The 16717-nt window shown below is 46.2% G+C and overlaps 1 protein-coding gene across 1 annotated transcript; it reads right to left on the bottom strand.

Annotated features, from left to right (window-relative positions):
- Nucleotides 1-15389: 15389 nt before the first annotated feature.
- Nucleotides 15390-16409, bottom strand: LOC119886494 (cell division control protein 2 homolog 3-like). Its single transcript, XM_038697269.1, has one exon. It carries the CDS (start codon nucleotides 16407-16409, stop codon nucleotides 15390-15392), a length of 1020 nt encoding a protein of 339 aa, XP_038553197.1.
- Between the last annotated feature and the right edge of the window lie 308 nt (nucleotides 16410-16717).

Genomic DNA, 16717 nt, shown 5'->3' with positions numbered 1-16717 from the left:
CACAGAAACACCCGACCTGTTTGTCAAATCCATGATACATCGTTACGTGCCCATAGCCAAGAGTCACATGAAAAGTGTGCTACGAGAGATTACGATGAACCGAAGAACGCGAAAGTTGGCGAACGTGTTACACAAAGGACAATGTCACTGTAAGCGCAGAGGCGATCGGATCCCCGCTCCGTGCGAAGGAGACTGTCAAACCGCATACGCGTGTTTCTACAATATTTCGGACCGACACCCGTTCCTTGTAACAAATGACGAGTACAAGTACCATTTTGCGCACCTATACCCACACCTGGGTAAACTGGAGCGTTTGAGCAATGAAATGAAAATCAAATACAAAGGTCGCGGGCAGTTTGAGAGCATATCCGAAATGGTGTTCAACATTTTGATGAGAGATCGGTTCCGCGAAGGGTCGCTCTACAGGGGCCTAAGTAATGTGCTAGATAACAGAAAAAGCTCTTCCCTTTCATTAAGCGGAAAGCACCCTGAGATCCACGAACTGCTGTATCTGAGATCCGGAGACGAACACGCTCACTCGGAGAGCGGGGATTTAGCTCCTATAAAGATATACGATCATGCAATGGTAAGGTATCTGTTCACCGAGAGCCTGAACGTGGGCAGGCTGTTTCAGGCTTCCACTACGTTCAATTACATCATCGCGAACACCGCTCCTCGATACACCCTGGAGAGGATTATGTTGTTCAACATTACAGGTCCGGGCGAAGGCAAGACCTACGCGAACAACATTCTTCACTACCAATTTAGCTCGGTCCCAGGGTGCATAGAAAAACTGACATCCTTCACTCCGCAGGCTTTCAAGTACAAGCACAACAGGAACGCGTGTCTGGTGATGATCGACGATGCTCACATAACCCACCAGAAAAATATACGAGCCCAAGATAAAGAATCGAACGTGATTCCGAATACGTTCAAGAACCTTTTGGACACGAGTGTGCTAGAGAGCGACGTGGTCACCAGAGACATGGACACTGGAAAGATTGACACTATCAAGTATCAGTCGGTGCACAATTGCGGATTCGTATGGAACACTAACACCATGGGCTTCGTAAGCGAAGCCTGGGCGGACCGTTCACTGGTGTTGAACTCTGAGTTCCCGAAGCATGTAACGAAAACACGCGGTACGAAACAAATCGAAGACACTATACAGAAACACAGGATGAGTGACATAGCCGCATTGTGTCTATACAGACAGAACCTGATACAGTCCGCTACCATGATCGCAGAGTCCGAGATCATGCAATTCACCGACAGATTCGACCGAGCTCGAGACGCTTGCGTGTCAGCATTATACGCTAGCCACATAGTTTGCACGGGATCGGGCAGTCGAAGAGTGGCCTTTTGCATAAATCAACTCGTGTTCGCAGAAGCTATGAAATTAGCGTGTCATTTCGTATTCGACGTATGGATCCCACCGTGGACCGAGATACCAGACGACTCGGAAGACATACGATCGTACATGGCGCAGCTGGACAGGAATAGGCTGGATGCATTAAACAAGCTATCGTTCGGACAGCTCTGCGTGGAAACCAACGCGGTGTACAAGCTATGCGCCGCCGCGTGTCTCCCGGACATATGCCCTCGGGTACTCGACAATCAGGGTCAATTCGCGTGCAAAGTACTAGGGTACATTCTCTCGCAGCTCCATGTTCAGAGCCTAAAGACTAGTTTGCGAGATGGACATCTGTGCGTGTCCACCATAGATTCTATGTACTTTTCGGATCCAGATATAAAAGACGCAACCGATGCGCATAAGATGCTCACGTTGTGCTCGACATGTGAGGTCCCCGCGCGAGAAACTTGCAACACGGTGAAAACGTACAAGCTGTGCACGTACAGACTCGCGCCCAACCAAAACACTTCAAACACAGGCTCTGCTCACGCTAGCGGGAACGGGAAAAAAAAAGTGAGTTCTGTGATAGTCCCGCTCGAAGCCGTGTACGATGTACTCGCACTGTACGCACCCGAATCACACGCAGGCTTTTGGGAGCAGGTGAGCGCTGGTATGATACAAGCGTACGAAAGGGGCGACTACGAAACAATCGATACGTTTACACGAAATTGGGATCGCGAGGAGGCTTCGGATCGTGAGGAGGCTTCGGATCAGGAGGAACCCGTCAGCGAACGCAGGTTGATTTTTACGTTAGACTTCAACGATGACTCGGTGCGCTCTACCATATTAGAAGCGACCGCGGCTATAGACCCTTTGAATCAACTCGCCTATAATAAATGTGCCATAAGAGGCGAGGTCTTTCAGTGTACCGCTCCGTTGTATTACGGAGGGGTATTGAAACGGGCTATGGGTCAGGATGCACCCGATGAAGTGTGCAACGCGAAGCACATACGAGAATCTAAGATGGGGCCCAGAGGCACATTCCACGGACCTAGACTGAGTGTGTACTCGCCTGAATATACCGGTGTACCTGTTAGGAACCTAAGCTCATTCTGTACCACTCGCACAGTGTATCACCGGGACACGATTCACTTGCGAAGAAGCGACGGACAGCGTAGGTATATGCTTGAACTGGAGGAGGACTGGGAGTGGAAAGATGCTGTGCAGGTGCTCAACAGTGTACACACGGGTAATGTGTTTACCGTGGACATGTTGAAGAGGGACTATTCAGCGACCATGATGGTTGCAAAGGGACAGTGTCCCACAGCAAAGCCCAAAAGGTGTAAAAAACTCTGTGACATGATCACTGGGCTGCGGGAATACAACGGGTACGGTGCACTCACTCTAAGAAGAACAGGTGTGAGCTCCAGCTCGGAACCTCATCGCGTTAAGTCAAGTGTTCCCCGCGATCATAACAAGGAACGAAGAAAAAGAGGTCATCATCATACATACGGAGGGTACCCGAACGGTAAACGGGCACGGAGAGAGTGTGCCTCATATGAAGCACCTGACAATGAATCTGAGAGATAACACGTTTGCACATAACTTGTAATGTATGTATCGTTTTGTGTACACGCAAGGTTGTATATTGTGTGTAATGAGAATAATAAAGACTATGAGCAACTGAATTTGATACTTGAAATGTTATTGAGAGACATTACAGGTATGTGTGTTGTGACCACATGACTACAGTAAACGGTTCCTAACATCTTCGAATCTTCAGTAGCATCTTTCTAACTGAGTGTTTACCATATAAGGTGTCTGTTGCTAAAACGTACAAATTGTATGTTTCACAGTTATTATCATTGCATGTAATAAAATGGGGACACAATACTTAAAAAAGAGTTGATTTTATTTCCATCCAGTATACACTCAATATGTACATGTACATTCATATGTGTCATCGTACGGACCCAGTTACGGTGCAATATATACAGCAATATATACAGCAGAATGCGATACAATCGAATCATAAATTCAGGTTATACAGAAAAGCGAATGTCATACAGTTACCACATTGAGACACATAAACCTTGCATCAGCCTCGCGGTTGGGTGTTACGGTACGGGTCTATACAAGAACCGTATACCCGAAAACACACAGAGAGCTGCGAACGGGTACCATCGTTAGACTCCCTCGTGTCCCGCTTGTACGTAAGAGAGGTGCTCCGTATGCTAGATGAACGAACGGCGGTCCCTCGGTGTCTCATGAATATATACATACCGGGGCTTATTACACAGTGAGCGTTGCCGATGGATATGCACACATTGAGCACCACATACTTAATATCGTCACATTCCTCATGCGATCTATAGTATATAGTGCTCACAATCCAAGGTATCCAGCAGCACAAGAATAAGGTAACCGTAAGCACAGGAAGAATCTGAGCCCTTTTCAGTCTAGTACCAAAGGTGTTTTCGCTCATGTGCATTCTAACCGTATATACAATCATTACATTGCAATACATGAGAACTAGTATGGGTAATACAAAAGACAAAGTCATACGGATCCAAAACAGCACGATGTATATCCCGTAGGGCATTAGATTTGTACATATAACCTTTCCAGATGCAGCAAGAACGGCATTCTGAAAACACATATCCAATACAGCTACGAGTAAAGGCGGGGATGCGCACACAGCCATGATGATCCGTCTTTTCCTGGAGGTACGTTTTACATTGTGGACCACCGTCATGTATCTCTCCACGGTGATGTAGACCATGAGAAATATCCCGTAGAGGAAACTGAACTGTGAAGAATATGTCACATGTTAGTTACACAGAATCGAAATCTCGAGTAAGTAATCAGACCAATATTGAAACACCTACCGTGATTAGACCTTTTACACATTTACACGCAGGGCCACCGAAAATCCATCCGTGTTCGTTAAGGGCCTGCGTTGCCCAAATCGGAATGGTCGACAATCTGGCCATGTCGCAAAGACCTACGCGCGCGTAGATGATGTCAGTTACACCGACTCTCCTCCGCGTAAACGATTGACCTTTGGCGCAAACACGATACACTCTAGTTATCATGTAGCCATTCACACACATCCCGAGAACCATAATGAATATATGCAGTAATGGCACCGAAAGACTCCGCGTGTAATCGTGTCCATTGCACCAGAGTTGACGGTTAGGCGTTGTATTGAATGTAGTATTCGCACATGTAACATTAGAAACACGCTCCATTGTTGTTTTCTAAACGGTCCTATAATGCTTATCGCAACCCTTATAAGCGAAGTCTCAGGTTATGTTTTGGAAAAAATAACCGCAAAACACTCGCAAATTCGAGAACCCTGATACGCTCGAAAAACCCGAGATCAACGAACGGAGGTTTTAACATAACAACTTAGAACTCACAGGTCCATGACACGCTCAAAAACCCGAGATCAATGAACGGAGGTTTTAACATAACTCACAGGTCCATGACACGCTCAATCAATGAACGGAGGTTTTAACATAACTCACAGGTCCATGACACGCTCAAAAACCCGAGATCATATCACAGGTCCATGACACGCTCGAAAAAACCCGAGATCAACGAACGGAGGTTTTAACATAACTCTCACAGATCCATGACACGCTCGAAAAAACCCGAGATCAACGAACGGAGGTTTTAACATAACAACTTAGAACTCACAGATCCATGACACGCTCGAAAAAACCCGAGATCAACGAACGGAGGTTTTAACATAACAACTTAGAACTCACAGATCCATGACACGCTCGAAAAAACCCGAGATCATGACGAACGAGAGAACGTTTTAACTGTGTGAGGAAGTAATGATTTAACTCACACTCATATCTGTTGTATTGCAGTTACCGAAACTCTGGTCACTGTCTGTTGTCAGCATTAGGTGTTCGACCCAATCCGGGCGTTTGGATCTCAGCTGTGTCTTTCTGCGTCCTGGTAGTCGCGGCGTGGCTGGATATGTGATTACAAGACTCAAAAACAAATGTGAGTCAGAAGGACCAAGTGTGCTCCAACTCATGAGCTATCATCAGCTTTCCGTGGCAACCAGAGAGACATGCTCAGAAGATCCAGGATCAACGAACGGGGTTAACACCGTAGAGCTCACAGGTCCATGACACGCTCGGAAAAACCCGGGATCATAACGTACGAGTCATAACCGTAAAAAAAACCAATGGGATGGGTTAAGTACCGTGGGGTTTATAAGCACTGCGAGTGCTGAATTCAAATCAATAGTTAGCTTTGTTTGTAATAAGACAATACGCGGCTTGTTGAGAATCTCGTTGACCATGGACGCTATCGGTGGACCAGTCAGGCAACATTATGCTGTAATGTTAGACCACTTTAGAGTGCCTCAGATATATAATGCAATGGTTGGTAAATGTAGAGGATTGCCTAAATTCAAGCATGTCTTCACGGTATGCATAACAAACTCTCAGCTGCACAAGACTAGGTGGATCTTGGAAGGCGATGACACCATGAGGCATGTAATTGAACGGGGGATATATTCCGATTCAAGATATCACATGTACATGCATTATGTACTTAACAGCAGTCTTCGCGTTCTGGATGCGGCTCGAGAAGCCTCGGGGGAAGAGTTTCCTGCGTATTGGGTGCAAGCGAAACAGCCTTCAAACCCGCATATCAATCCTCTGGATATCGAAGACGGATACTACGATCTTCAACTCACCGTTGAGATGGACGAAAGTCTACGTGTGCATACCTTCGTCTTGAACGGACCCGGGTGTTCCAAGTGTGTCAGAGAGGAATTCGCAAAGGGGACTTTAGTGTCCGAGATACACAAAGTTACGGGTCATGTGAAGAACATATTGTGCCTAGCGATTGGACTCGGTTTCCCTAGAATGGGTCGGTACATAAGATGCACATGAATTTGTGTTGCGGTTTATGGAACCATGTAAGCTTTTTATGTATCAGCATTGTACAATCACCGTGCATAATGTTTTTGACCATGTAAGCTTATGCTGTATCGTCCCATCATATGTGTGGTACCACGTGTTACAAACAATAAAACCACAGTTGGAGTCACAACATTATGTTTTCTTTATTTGATGCTTTTATGAACAGAACATACGCTACAGACATCCTTGTCCTTTACAATAATGAACCGAACATCCTAGACAGGAATCTGGACACGGAACGTATAAGATCCTCCTCGCACCCGGATCATCACGTCAACGTCCGGGTCTTGAACTTGTCAAAGTGAAAAGTACGAACGGAGAATTCCCCCGGCACACGGGGCATGAGGCCAGCTGATCCCGATTCAAGTTCGGTTGAGTCCTCCATTTAGTAATGCAGTATGAACAGAAGCGATGTCCGCAACCCGGTAGCGTTCCAATCACCGGACTCTCTCGAGATGGTACGATCTCTAAACAGATGGGACAAACGTCGCTTGATTGAGATGTGCGCAAATACGCGCACTTATCGCCGAAGCGACAGATGAAGAATTTAGAGAACGGACACTTTGTATCGCGAACGGGGTCGATGGTACAGTCCTCCCTTCGTCTTTCAGAAGTACGCGGGTGACAGAACCGCGCTGTAGCGAGTCTAGTGTTGTTGTTCGGTATGAGAATATCTGACAGTAGAATACGCTGCATGCTTACACTCGTACTCAGACTCCCGGTGCTCTCGATTTATATAACACAGAGTCTGTTACAAAACAGGCTTAAGTTGTCAGCTTTCGCACGCAGAGTCTGTTACAAAACCGGCTCCTCTGCAATTAAGCTGTCACCGCGTGTGGTAAAAGCTCACACAGAGTCTGTCACAAAACCGGCTCCACTGTAATTAAGCTGTCACAGCAGCTGGTGAAGCACGCGATACGATCTAGGGTACGGTTCTCTAGCTGTCAAAAGTTACATACCAACCCCGTGAGTCAATGGAGCACTATCCCACCCGAAACCGAACTCTAGCAAAAGGGAGAGGTGTTAGATATGTCCCTAGAAAAAGACAGTAAAACCTACACAACCTACCAAGGCAGCAAGTACGTGTGCAAGAGCTGCACGCTATACCGTATTGCCCAGCGTGCGTGTAGGCGTGTGCATGGTCTCGCGCTACGAAATGCACAGAGACAGCGGGGGTTAACGGAGCACAGACTACATATACACACAGCAATGAACCACGCTCGCAATCGAGCGTTTCTAAATCCAAATACCGAAACACAGACAGCCCACGTATGGGTACGGGTATCCCCTTGATAAAGCGAGCGCCTCGCCTCCCACCTGAGGACGAGTTTGATTCTGGGCAGTCTTTATAGGCGCGTGTTGGTTTATGAACACATAAAAGGTATCGTATTAGACTCCGCTCACTGCCCACTGCAACGGATAGGTACAGGTTCGCGTTGCTTCCACATTGTGTCCCTTCTAGATATGTACTATCAATCGTCAGTGTGGCGAGGAACCATGGCTTGCTCCATGATATTAGCGTTGACTATCCTGATCCGGGCATGTACATCTGATCTGATCGTTACAAAGGACGCGAGTGTTGTATTACCCTGCAGCTACGCGCACACTGAACTGCTCACTCAGATATCATGGCAAAGGGTAACCAAAGGGATTCCACTGCGCGATAACTTCTATACAATACTGTATTCTGGTGAAGTAACCAACATCGAACACGACTATCGGTTTAAATATATTGGGAACGTAAAAGCCAGCGATGGATCCATAGTGCTGTCTAATGTAACATTGCTAGATGAAGGCAACTACACGTGCATTGTCACCCTTTTCCCCAGCGGGGACCATCGCTTGAATGTACCGCTGGTCGTGCATGTACCTCCGCTCATGTACGTAAAGGACAATCAGCCCATGTTGGGTAACGAGATGCATCTCCTCGCAACCTGTACGGCTGCGGGATCCAAACCTACAGCAACAATAGAGTGGCTTACGGGTCCTCTGAAAGACAAAGTGAAAATGACAACCAACTATACTCACCATGAAAACGGTACAACGACTACGGTCGGGATGCTGTATGGAGTACCTAACAAAGATGTCAACCTTCGCGCGGTACAGTGTAAAATTAGCGGACCATCCCTCTCGAAAGACGAAATCATACCCTTCGAGATACTGGTACATTCTGAACCCGTGAATGTGACCATCACAGTGGGACCTGAGAACGCTATTCGGTGTATAAGCGATGGTAACCCCTCGCCGACTATCACCTGGACCAAAGGGGGTCAGTCATGGCCCGAGTCTGGTGTCAGAGTAAACGGTTCAACGGTACAGTTCCTGAGTACAAGCCCCGAACTGAATGGTATCTACCAGTGTGAGGCTGCTAATGTGTACGGAGTACGCTACACATCCGTGGACTTGATGTTGCGTTCACCCAATCTCCCATTTCACGATCCACTGTGGCCATTGTACCTTCCTCTCATTGTACTGACTGTCATGTGTGCTGCGACCGTGTGCTACTACAAGCTTCGGAAATTGAAAACGTATGGTACGGGTAGTGGACCGCATGTATAGTAGAATGTGTCATCTTATGTTGTAGTTATACATCATATGGTATTACATGATCTGGAATATCTCTTGTATTTCTGCCTTGACTGTATGTGTATGGCTTCAGGGTTCCCTTTATGTCCGCCTGCCAGCGCATTGTAATAAACCACACTTGCAATACATATTGTTGTGAGAGTCTTTATTTGTGTTGTACAAAGCAAGAAAGTGAGTAATGTACAGAGTGATCAGGAAACACATGCCTATTACGAGACATACACACAATCGTATAGTAAGTACACGTGTAACAAAGGCCTTCTGGATAGATCACACGAGCATCGCGAACCTCGGTAAGTTAATTCCTATGGAGCGGGGACTTGCTTTCATAACTTGTAACCATGGCGCACATCGGTGTTTGAAACCCGAAACGCTGTACATATCAGCCAGGTCCAACCCCGTGACTAATGTTTGTTCATATTAACAAGGTCTAGCGTCAATCGAGCGCGTGCAATACTCGCGATTGACAGTGTAATTCCTTTACTATGGAGCGGGGACTTGCTTACATAACTTGTAACCATGGCACACATAGGTGTTTGAAACCCGAAACACTCAAAGGACTTGATAAGCTCAAAGTTCTTGGTTATATTAACCGCGAGAATTTCTGGAAACGCGCCTCTGTCTACATGGAGAGCGTACTGAAAGATACTCCGGTGTCCTTTGAATACGGAAACAGTTGTTTCTCGGACTTGACTGAACGGTTGTCAAAGCTGACATTACCCGTGTTACACGAGATCCTGTCCGTGGGAAGCGGAGTGGCTTTATTAGATTGTTATATCGCCTTCAAAGTGTTCAACGCAGAGATCTTCCGAGCCACCGATATCAGCCCGTGTCACAGGGCGGTGGAACATCTATCCTGCGCACAAGCTATCGCAAGGTACGGAGAGGCCCAAGCTCTAATGTTTACATATCCATCATTCCTTTCGGGAGGGTACGAGCACGTGATATCTGGATTTCGCGGGGAATACATCATATTGATCGGAGAACTAGAATGCACCGGACACACAAACCCCGGAGAACTGCTAGAGCAAATAACCCAGGACTTTGACCCCTTGACACACGTGGACATGGTTCGAGTTCGACCCTCTCATGGGTGTCACGAATGCTTTGTGTTATACAAACGTAAAGAGTCTAAATTGATCACAGACTGAACGTTGTTTCCCTTGTTAACACAAAGAAACCCACCTAGTTCGAAAGTCACCATGTTTAACATGAGACATTGTAAGAATAAAAGTTGAGAAAGACCAAGAGATGCCAACACGAAGAAACCGACATGCTCCAGTGTGCGAGAAATCGAGAAGATGGCCAACGATAAAAAAACAATACACAGAGTTAGTTTCAGGACTCCAGAATTCGAGATACATCCAATTCCTATATCCATGGACTCGGATTCCGTGAATGTACGCTCTCGACACTGGGAGCTATTCGCGTTGGATTCCTTCAGGTTCCGCGCGAGGATACAGCAAGTGGACCCGTTCATCACTCGCTGTTTAGCCCGGGTCCACCGTGAGAAGATGATGGATTACATTCAACAGCGAGTCTAGTGCTTTTCGACTGAAGGCTATTCTGTACGAAATTGTATAACCAATCATATTAACAGTACCACGATGTATACCATATGACATCGCGACCATGTCTACTCCGGGGATGAATACGCGTAGCAAGAAAAGAGCACAGCGCTGTACGGAAGACATTCCCTCTAACAAGATACCGAAAGGGTCAGCAAACGATGCTCGTATTGAGTTGGCTGTCAGAGTCTCGGACGCTCACAGATTTAAGATTAGCCTGACCCCGTTTCATTCTTCGAGAATCGAGGCAGCCTTGCAAGATATTCACAAGAATCCGCGCGTTCACACACCATACTTTCGTCTGCTAGGGGAGATTCAGACTCAGGCCATTCAATATGTACAGAGCGCAAAAACGTTTGTGAATGAACAGGACCCGATTCTCAGTCACCATGACACGCTGGGATCCTTCGTGAACCCGAGACAAATGGAAAACGGGGACTTCATTTTGACAATGCGCTTAACCCGCAACGTACCGCTCGATCCACCCGGGGGGTCACTCAATGAGGAGTTTCCACGGGACATTTTCCGTGAGATTATCGTACATGAGCAATGTTCTGAATTCTTGAAACTGACACTACGAAAGGGGAACAGTCTCCAAATATAGTTTGGGATCGTATGCAACGCACGGTGATTATGTTATACGCAGGCATTCGGATAGGCTAGTACCTGAGTGTTCAACGGTTCTGAGTTGTTTGTCTTATGTTTGTAAAAGCCTCGCGTATGTGTAATTGTACTGGAATGTTGTAATGACATATTTAAATCACGTGGAGCGTGGTACCTGGTGATAATTGTGTATAGAGCTGCGAATACAAACACTCTACTAATGTAAGCAAACCGAGTAACATCGCTACATGGTGCTTTGCTGAACGAAAGCTCAGATCACATGGATTCTCCAGCGTATCGCAGGACCGCTCTCCAATCGTTAGCTTGTCCACGTTGCAGATGTCTAATGCACGACCCGACAATTCTAACGAGTTGCGGCCATCACGCATGCTACATGTGTATGCTGGACCATTGGACTGAGGAAAGAAACCTGGGTAGGAAATACACCTGTCCGGCATGTAACAGGAAAACGCCCTGCAAAAACGGACAACTACCTGAGATGGCACGGGATGAAACTTTGTTTCGCGTGGTTCGGAACGTGAGACATGGTATGAACGTGAGACATGTCCTACCCGAGATGTGAATGAACTCCACCACGGGTCCGTTTGGACAATGTGATGAATGGACGGGACAATTTACTATTTCCACACCAAGGAAAACCTCTTATCTCTGTGTCTTACTTGGCTCTCTCTAATAGTGAGAATTGTAATTGGTCTGGGTATTGTCAGATAATAGTGATTTAACCTGTCTTGTAAGCTAGCCAGCCGGCTTCATTGTGTGAATGAATAAACCTGTTTTATTGCAACAAGTGTTGTGTTGTGTGTTAGTGTGGGTGACATTCATAATACAACGAAAAAGCGTTTGTGACATTTTATTGTTTACAAGCAATTGCACGATATATATAACACAGAACACAATCCGTAGCAACGGTAAGAAAGGTATATACAAAGGCACATAACAATTGGTCCATGATTATACAACTCCCATGTGTAATATACAACATACATAAACGTAAATCGGGTGCAAATCAAAATACAAATGCAAACCCGGGGCGTAAGATATAAGTCATCTTTGTTTGTCCCCCAGCGTAGCCGGTCCGTTTTACCTAAGCTAGTAAACGCACCTGGAACGGACATTGCGTATGTCCTTGGTCATGGAGCAGCGATGGCACCGTGTGTGATACACATAAGGCATCGTCCCTAGCCGGTACGACACATGATTCGCTTTACGGGCATCTTTCTCAACCGGCTCCAAGGGCACGTTCAGGATCGCGGATAGACCCGTGGACACGTACTTTAAGAACGCGCCATCTTCATACGGTAATCCGTGACCGTGTACATGGATTATATCAGTCCTTTGAATGCGCCACAGTTGAACAGCCGCGGTCTTCATGTTCGATGGCATGGGTTCATCTGGGAATTTTTTAGTGTCAGCCACACTAAGACTCTCGGGGCACCGTTGATCGCCTATGGTCACTTGTATGTACCACTCGAATGAATACATACACCAGTCAATCACATCCTTTGTGAGGATGATAGTACGCCCGAAAGGCTCAGAAGGCCAGTAGTAATTCACAAAGGGTCTGTTGTAGCACAACTTGGGACATTCATATGCGAAAGAGAATAACTTAGGGAATATCATCCTCTTGTCCTTCGGTAGACGCTCGATGTGAACATCGTGAATTAAGTTCATGAGAGCTCCCGCCACAGCCTTTGCTCCGTTTAATCCGGTCTTATAAAGTATGGGCGAATCGTCCAGTGTAAGTTCATTCAGTTGCTCGTCTAGCATGGTCATAAGTGAAGGGGGTGCGCTTAGAATCTTCATGATTCTCGCAGCGATTAAAGCTGGAAGAATCTCGAACCGCGTAACACGTATTGCGAGATTGACCATGTATGTAATGTCTTTGTCCTTATATCCCCACTTGTCCCAATCTCGGAAACACCAGTTATATTCCTCACGAATAACGATGTCTTCATCACGGTTGTAATCGAATTGGTATCCCAATGGATAGCTGTATATCGCGAAGCCCTTGGTGTCTAACATAGTCGAAAGAACCGTACACGGAGTTCAAACACAAGACACAAAATGTGCTTATGTACCTCACGGAATTCACTGATCTCGCGGTTTTCGTGATACGACGATGACAGGGTTTTCGAAGGCGCTGTATTCACCGATCTCGAGTTCCTCGGAGGGTGTCAGGGAAACGCAGAGTCCTCATATAAAGACCCGTTCACTGATCTCGCGTTTTTCGTGATACTACGATGACAGGGTTTTCGAAGACGCTGTATTCACCGATCTCGAGTTCCTCGGAGGGTGTCAGGGAAACGCAGAGTCCTCATATAAAGACCCGTTCACTGATCTCGCGTTTTCGTGATACTACGATGACAGGGTTTTCGAAGACGCTGTATTCACCGATCTCGAGTTCCTCGGAGGGTGTCAGGGAAACGCAGAGTTCATTAATCCGGAGTGTTTGGATAGTCACGGGGTCAGATCGGTTAAGAGTGAACCAGTCTAAGCGATAAGGAAATCGCTTACGTGACTCGAGTTCCGGCTCTCGTCAGCAAAAAAAAAAAAAACAAATGAACCCACGGTTTCGAAATTACCAATCCTCGTGTACACAATGTACTCTTACACAACTAGAGTACAGTGAAGGGAAGGACCCGGCTGGAACCGGATCGGGATTGGTGATCGTACAAGTTGCTCAAACAACCGTGCGCTGCGATTGGATGGGAACAAAGCTGTAGCAAGAGTGTACTCGTATAAAGATGTGCCGAGACTCAGCTCGCGTATTACTTGACTAACAGTCTACGCATTAACGCTCTGTCTGTGAAGTGCTGGTGCAGTTCTATCGCTATAATCGAAATGGGTCTACATGTTATACTGAGTTTGCTTATGGTGGCGATCGTAGACGCTTGCGTGCTGAACAGAAGCGCGATTCCTACTATAGTAGGTACAATGGGGGATCGCTTTAGGTTACCGAATCACATCGATGGGCGCACGCTTACATTCGAGAAAGACAACGTGACTGTACAGGCGACTGAACATATATACGAAGTAACAAATGTCTCAGGTTTGTACAGTGTATGGATTCGCTTTCTCACATGTACGGATGAGGGTGTTTACACGATCGGCGACTACACCTTTAGACTCAGGGTACGAGCAGATACGTGTGGTGTTTTCTACTATACTGTGAAACCGGGCCTGATGAGATCTTTATTAATCGAGCCTTTGGACGGCGTGCTCGGTATCTATAGATTTCACGTACAACCGGACGGAGCCCAGTTGTGGAATTTGGGACAAGTGTGGAATAATACCATGGACAGAGTGCGCAGCCCATGTTACGGTTGTTTCATAGTTAACAAGGGGCGCTCTTTCGGAGTGAGTGGCGATGAGTCCTATCGTTATTTTATGTATAGCAGACAAGGGACCTGGAATATGACGTGTTCAAGCGTTCACAATCAAGCTATCAAACCAGCTACGGAGAGCGCAACCCAGACCACCGCTTCTAGCAGATCATTTGTCCCGGATTTACCGAAGCTGCAGGATGTTAAAACCTATGTAGAGTTACAAGACGTGAACTCCGGTGTGTATCGGTTTTACATTGCGTTTTTAGCACCTTTGCATTGTCATTTGTGTACTGTATCTAACCGTGACATTTTCATTCTTACAGGTATACATAAAATGAAGAACGTGATAGATGACCTAGAAAGGTCCTGGACACGATCTACGGGGTCTGCAACGCGATGCACTTCTGTATATTTCATCATATCCTTAGTTTATGCAACACATGTATCACTTGGCTAACGCTGAAACGTTACAGGGGAATATCAGGATACTGTGCAATGTGGGCAACTGTAATGACATTGTGTAACGTCGAAACTGTAGTGATTTGTGTTATATGAGAAACTGTATCACATGTAGACATTGTATATGCCATAAAGGTGAATCAATACTGTAATCTGGACTGTACATAAAACTGTATCCGATCCGTATGTACAAAAGTGTTTATTGTATGTAATAAAAACAAGTTCAAGTACATCCATATATAATCGTCATGAGTGATTCCTACACAAACACATTACATTGTACAACGTTACACGGGTTGTAATGTAAACCACCGATGGGTGCATCAAAATATATTATGTACACACAGTATACGTGAGACTGTTACAAGTAACAACAAAGACACACGGGTTTAGGTGTAACTACACTGTAACAGCCATAAACCATCAGAAATGAATGTGACCAATCGTTCACATTCACGTATCTACCCTCACGTGAGAGTCCTTGCTTTCATCGCGAAGCTCCCGAATCCTCAGCTCCTTTTCAATCAGAGTCCTCAAATGTCTCATGACACTTCAGATCCCGTTCAGCATCACGTTCCTCCTGAGCTTCTTCACGCCACTTCACGCTTCTTGCAATCTGCTTCTTGACCAATTGTATATCATCTTCGGTCATGGAAGCGAGTTGGGTCCATTCCGTTTTCCGTAAGAACTCGCGTGCTGTGAGTCTCTCAGTTTCGCGAAAAACCAATATGCTCATCACGATATTTCTCGCCAGACTGGAACTCATAACGTTTGGGATTATGTCCTTTAAATCTATCCGTTGATCCATCGAGATCCGATCGGTGTTTTCGTGTTCTACGCTCCGTAGAATCAGATCATACGTTGTCATGTCGCGCTTACGCGCTTGGAATACCATGTGACCCTCAAACGCGTCCGCGATCATAACACCCAGGCTCCACATATCAATTGCACAAGTGTACTCTGTACACTCTTTCTTCTCCGCCAACGCTTTGCAGACCTCCGGAGCTCGGTAGGGTTCTGTTACCACAGCCGGACTCATCCATCGCGAAGCATGTCTCGACATGCCCATATCAGCAACCTGTATAACCAAGTCCTCGGTTACTAGTATATTGGAGGGTGTCAGGTCTCGGTGTATTATGTTCAGCCCGTGCATGTAAGACAGAGCATTCGCGACCTGGGTCGAGAAATGTGCTATGAAACTCTCGGGGATTAAAGGTGTACACTGGAACTCATCGTAATAAAATTTGACCCCATGGCCATTGTGAATGATTTGCGCCAGAGTATACGGTACATAGTCCATGACCATCGCCACCTGTCCGTTATCTATAAAGCAGTCGTGTATCTGGATCACATTAGGGTGTCCTTTAAGTGCGGTGAGACAGGAGAGTTCTCTCACAGTGGAATCCTCCACTCCCTTATTCGAGTCAGGTACACCGGTACATTTTAACGCGAAGATTTGTTCGCTCGTCCGAGACAGAACTTTATACACCGTTCCGTACGAACCCCGGCCCAGGATCGAGGATTTTAGGTAATTCTCCATAGTCTCCACGAATCACGTTGTCAACTATATCGCTGGACTATCAACGCTTCGAGACAACGGTCCCTTTATTCACGTTCGCAACCGGAAACGTGTGTAAGTCATATGTTTAACAAACGTAACATTCACCGATCCGGGTTTTTTGTGATCGAGTCAGGGGTTTAGTAAATCTACCATTCACTGATCAGGAGGCATTCGACTGAGTCAGAGGGTTTAAAGCTTCTTCGCTATGGCTTACGATGACTACAAAAATTTTGAGACTCTCCGATTTATACCACCTGTAGACTGTGTCTCTGTGAATTGTAACTCGC

This window comes from Micropterus salmoides, unplaced genomic scaffold, assembly GCF_014851395.1.
Source record: "Micropterus salmoides isolate LMB-PRFRI ecotype aquatic unplaced genomic scaffold, ASM1485139v1 Ms_hic_scaffold_4, whole genome shotgun sequence".
NCBI classification, from domain to species: Eukaryota; Metazoa; Chordata; class Actinopteri; order Centrarchiformes; family Centrarchidae; genus Micropterus; species Micropterus salmoides.
This window is presented reverse-complemented; position numbering and strand designations above follow the sequence as displayed.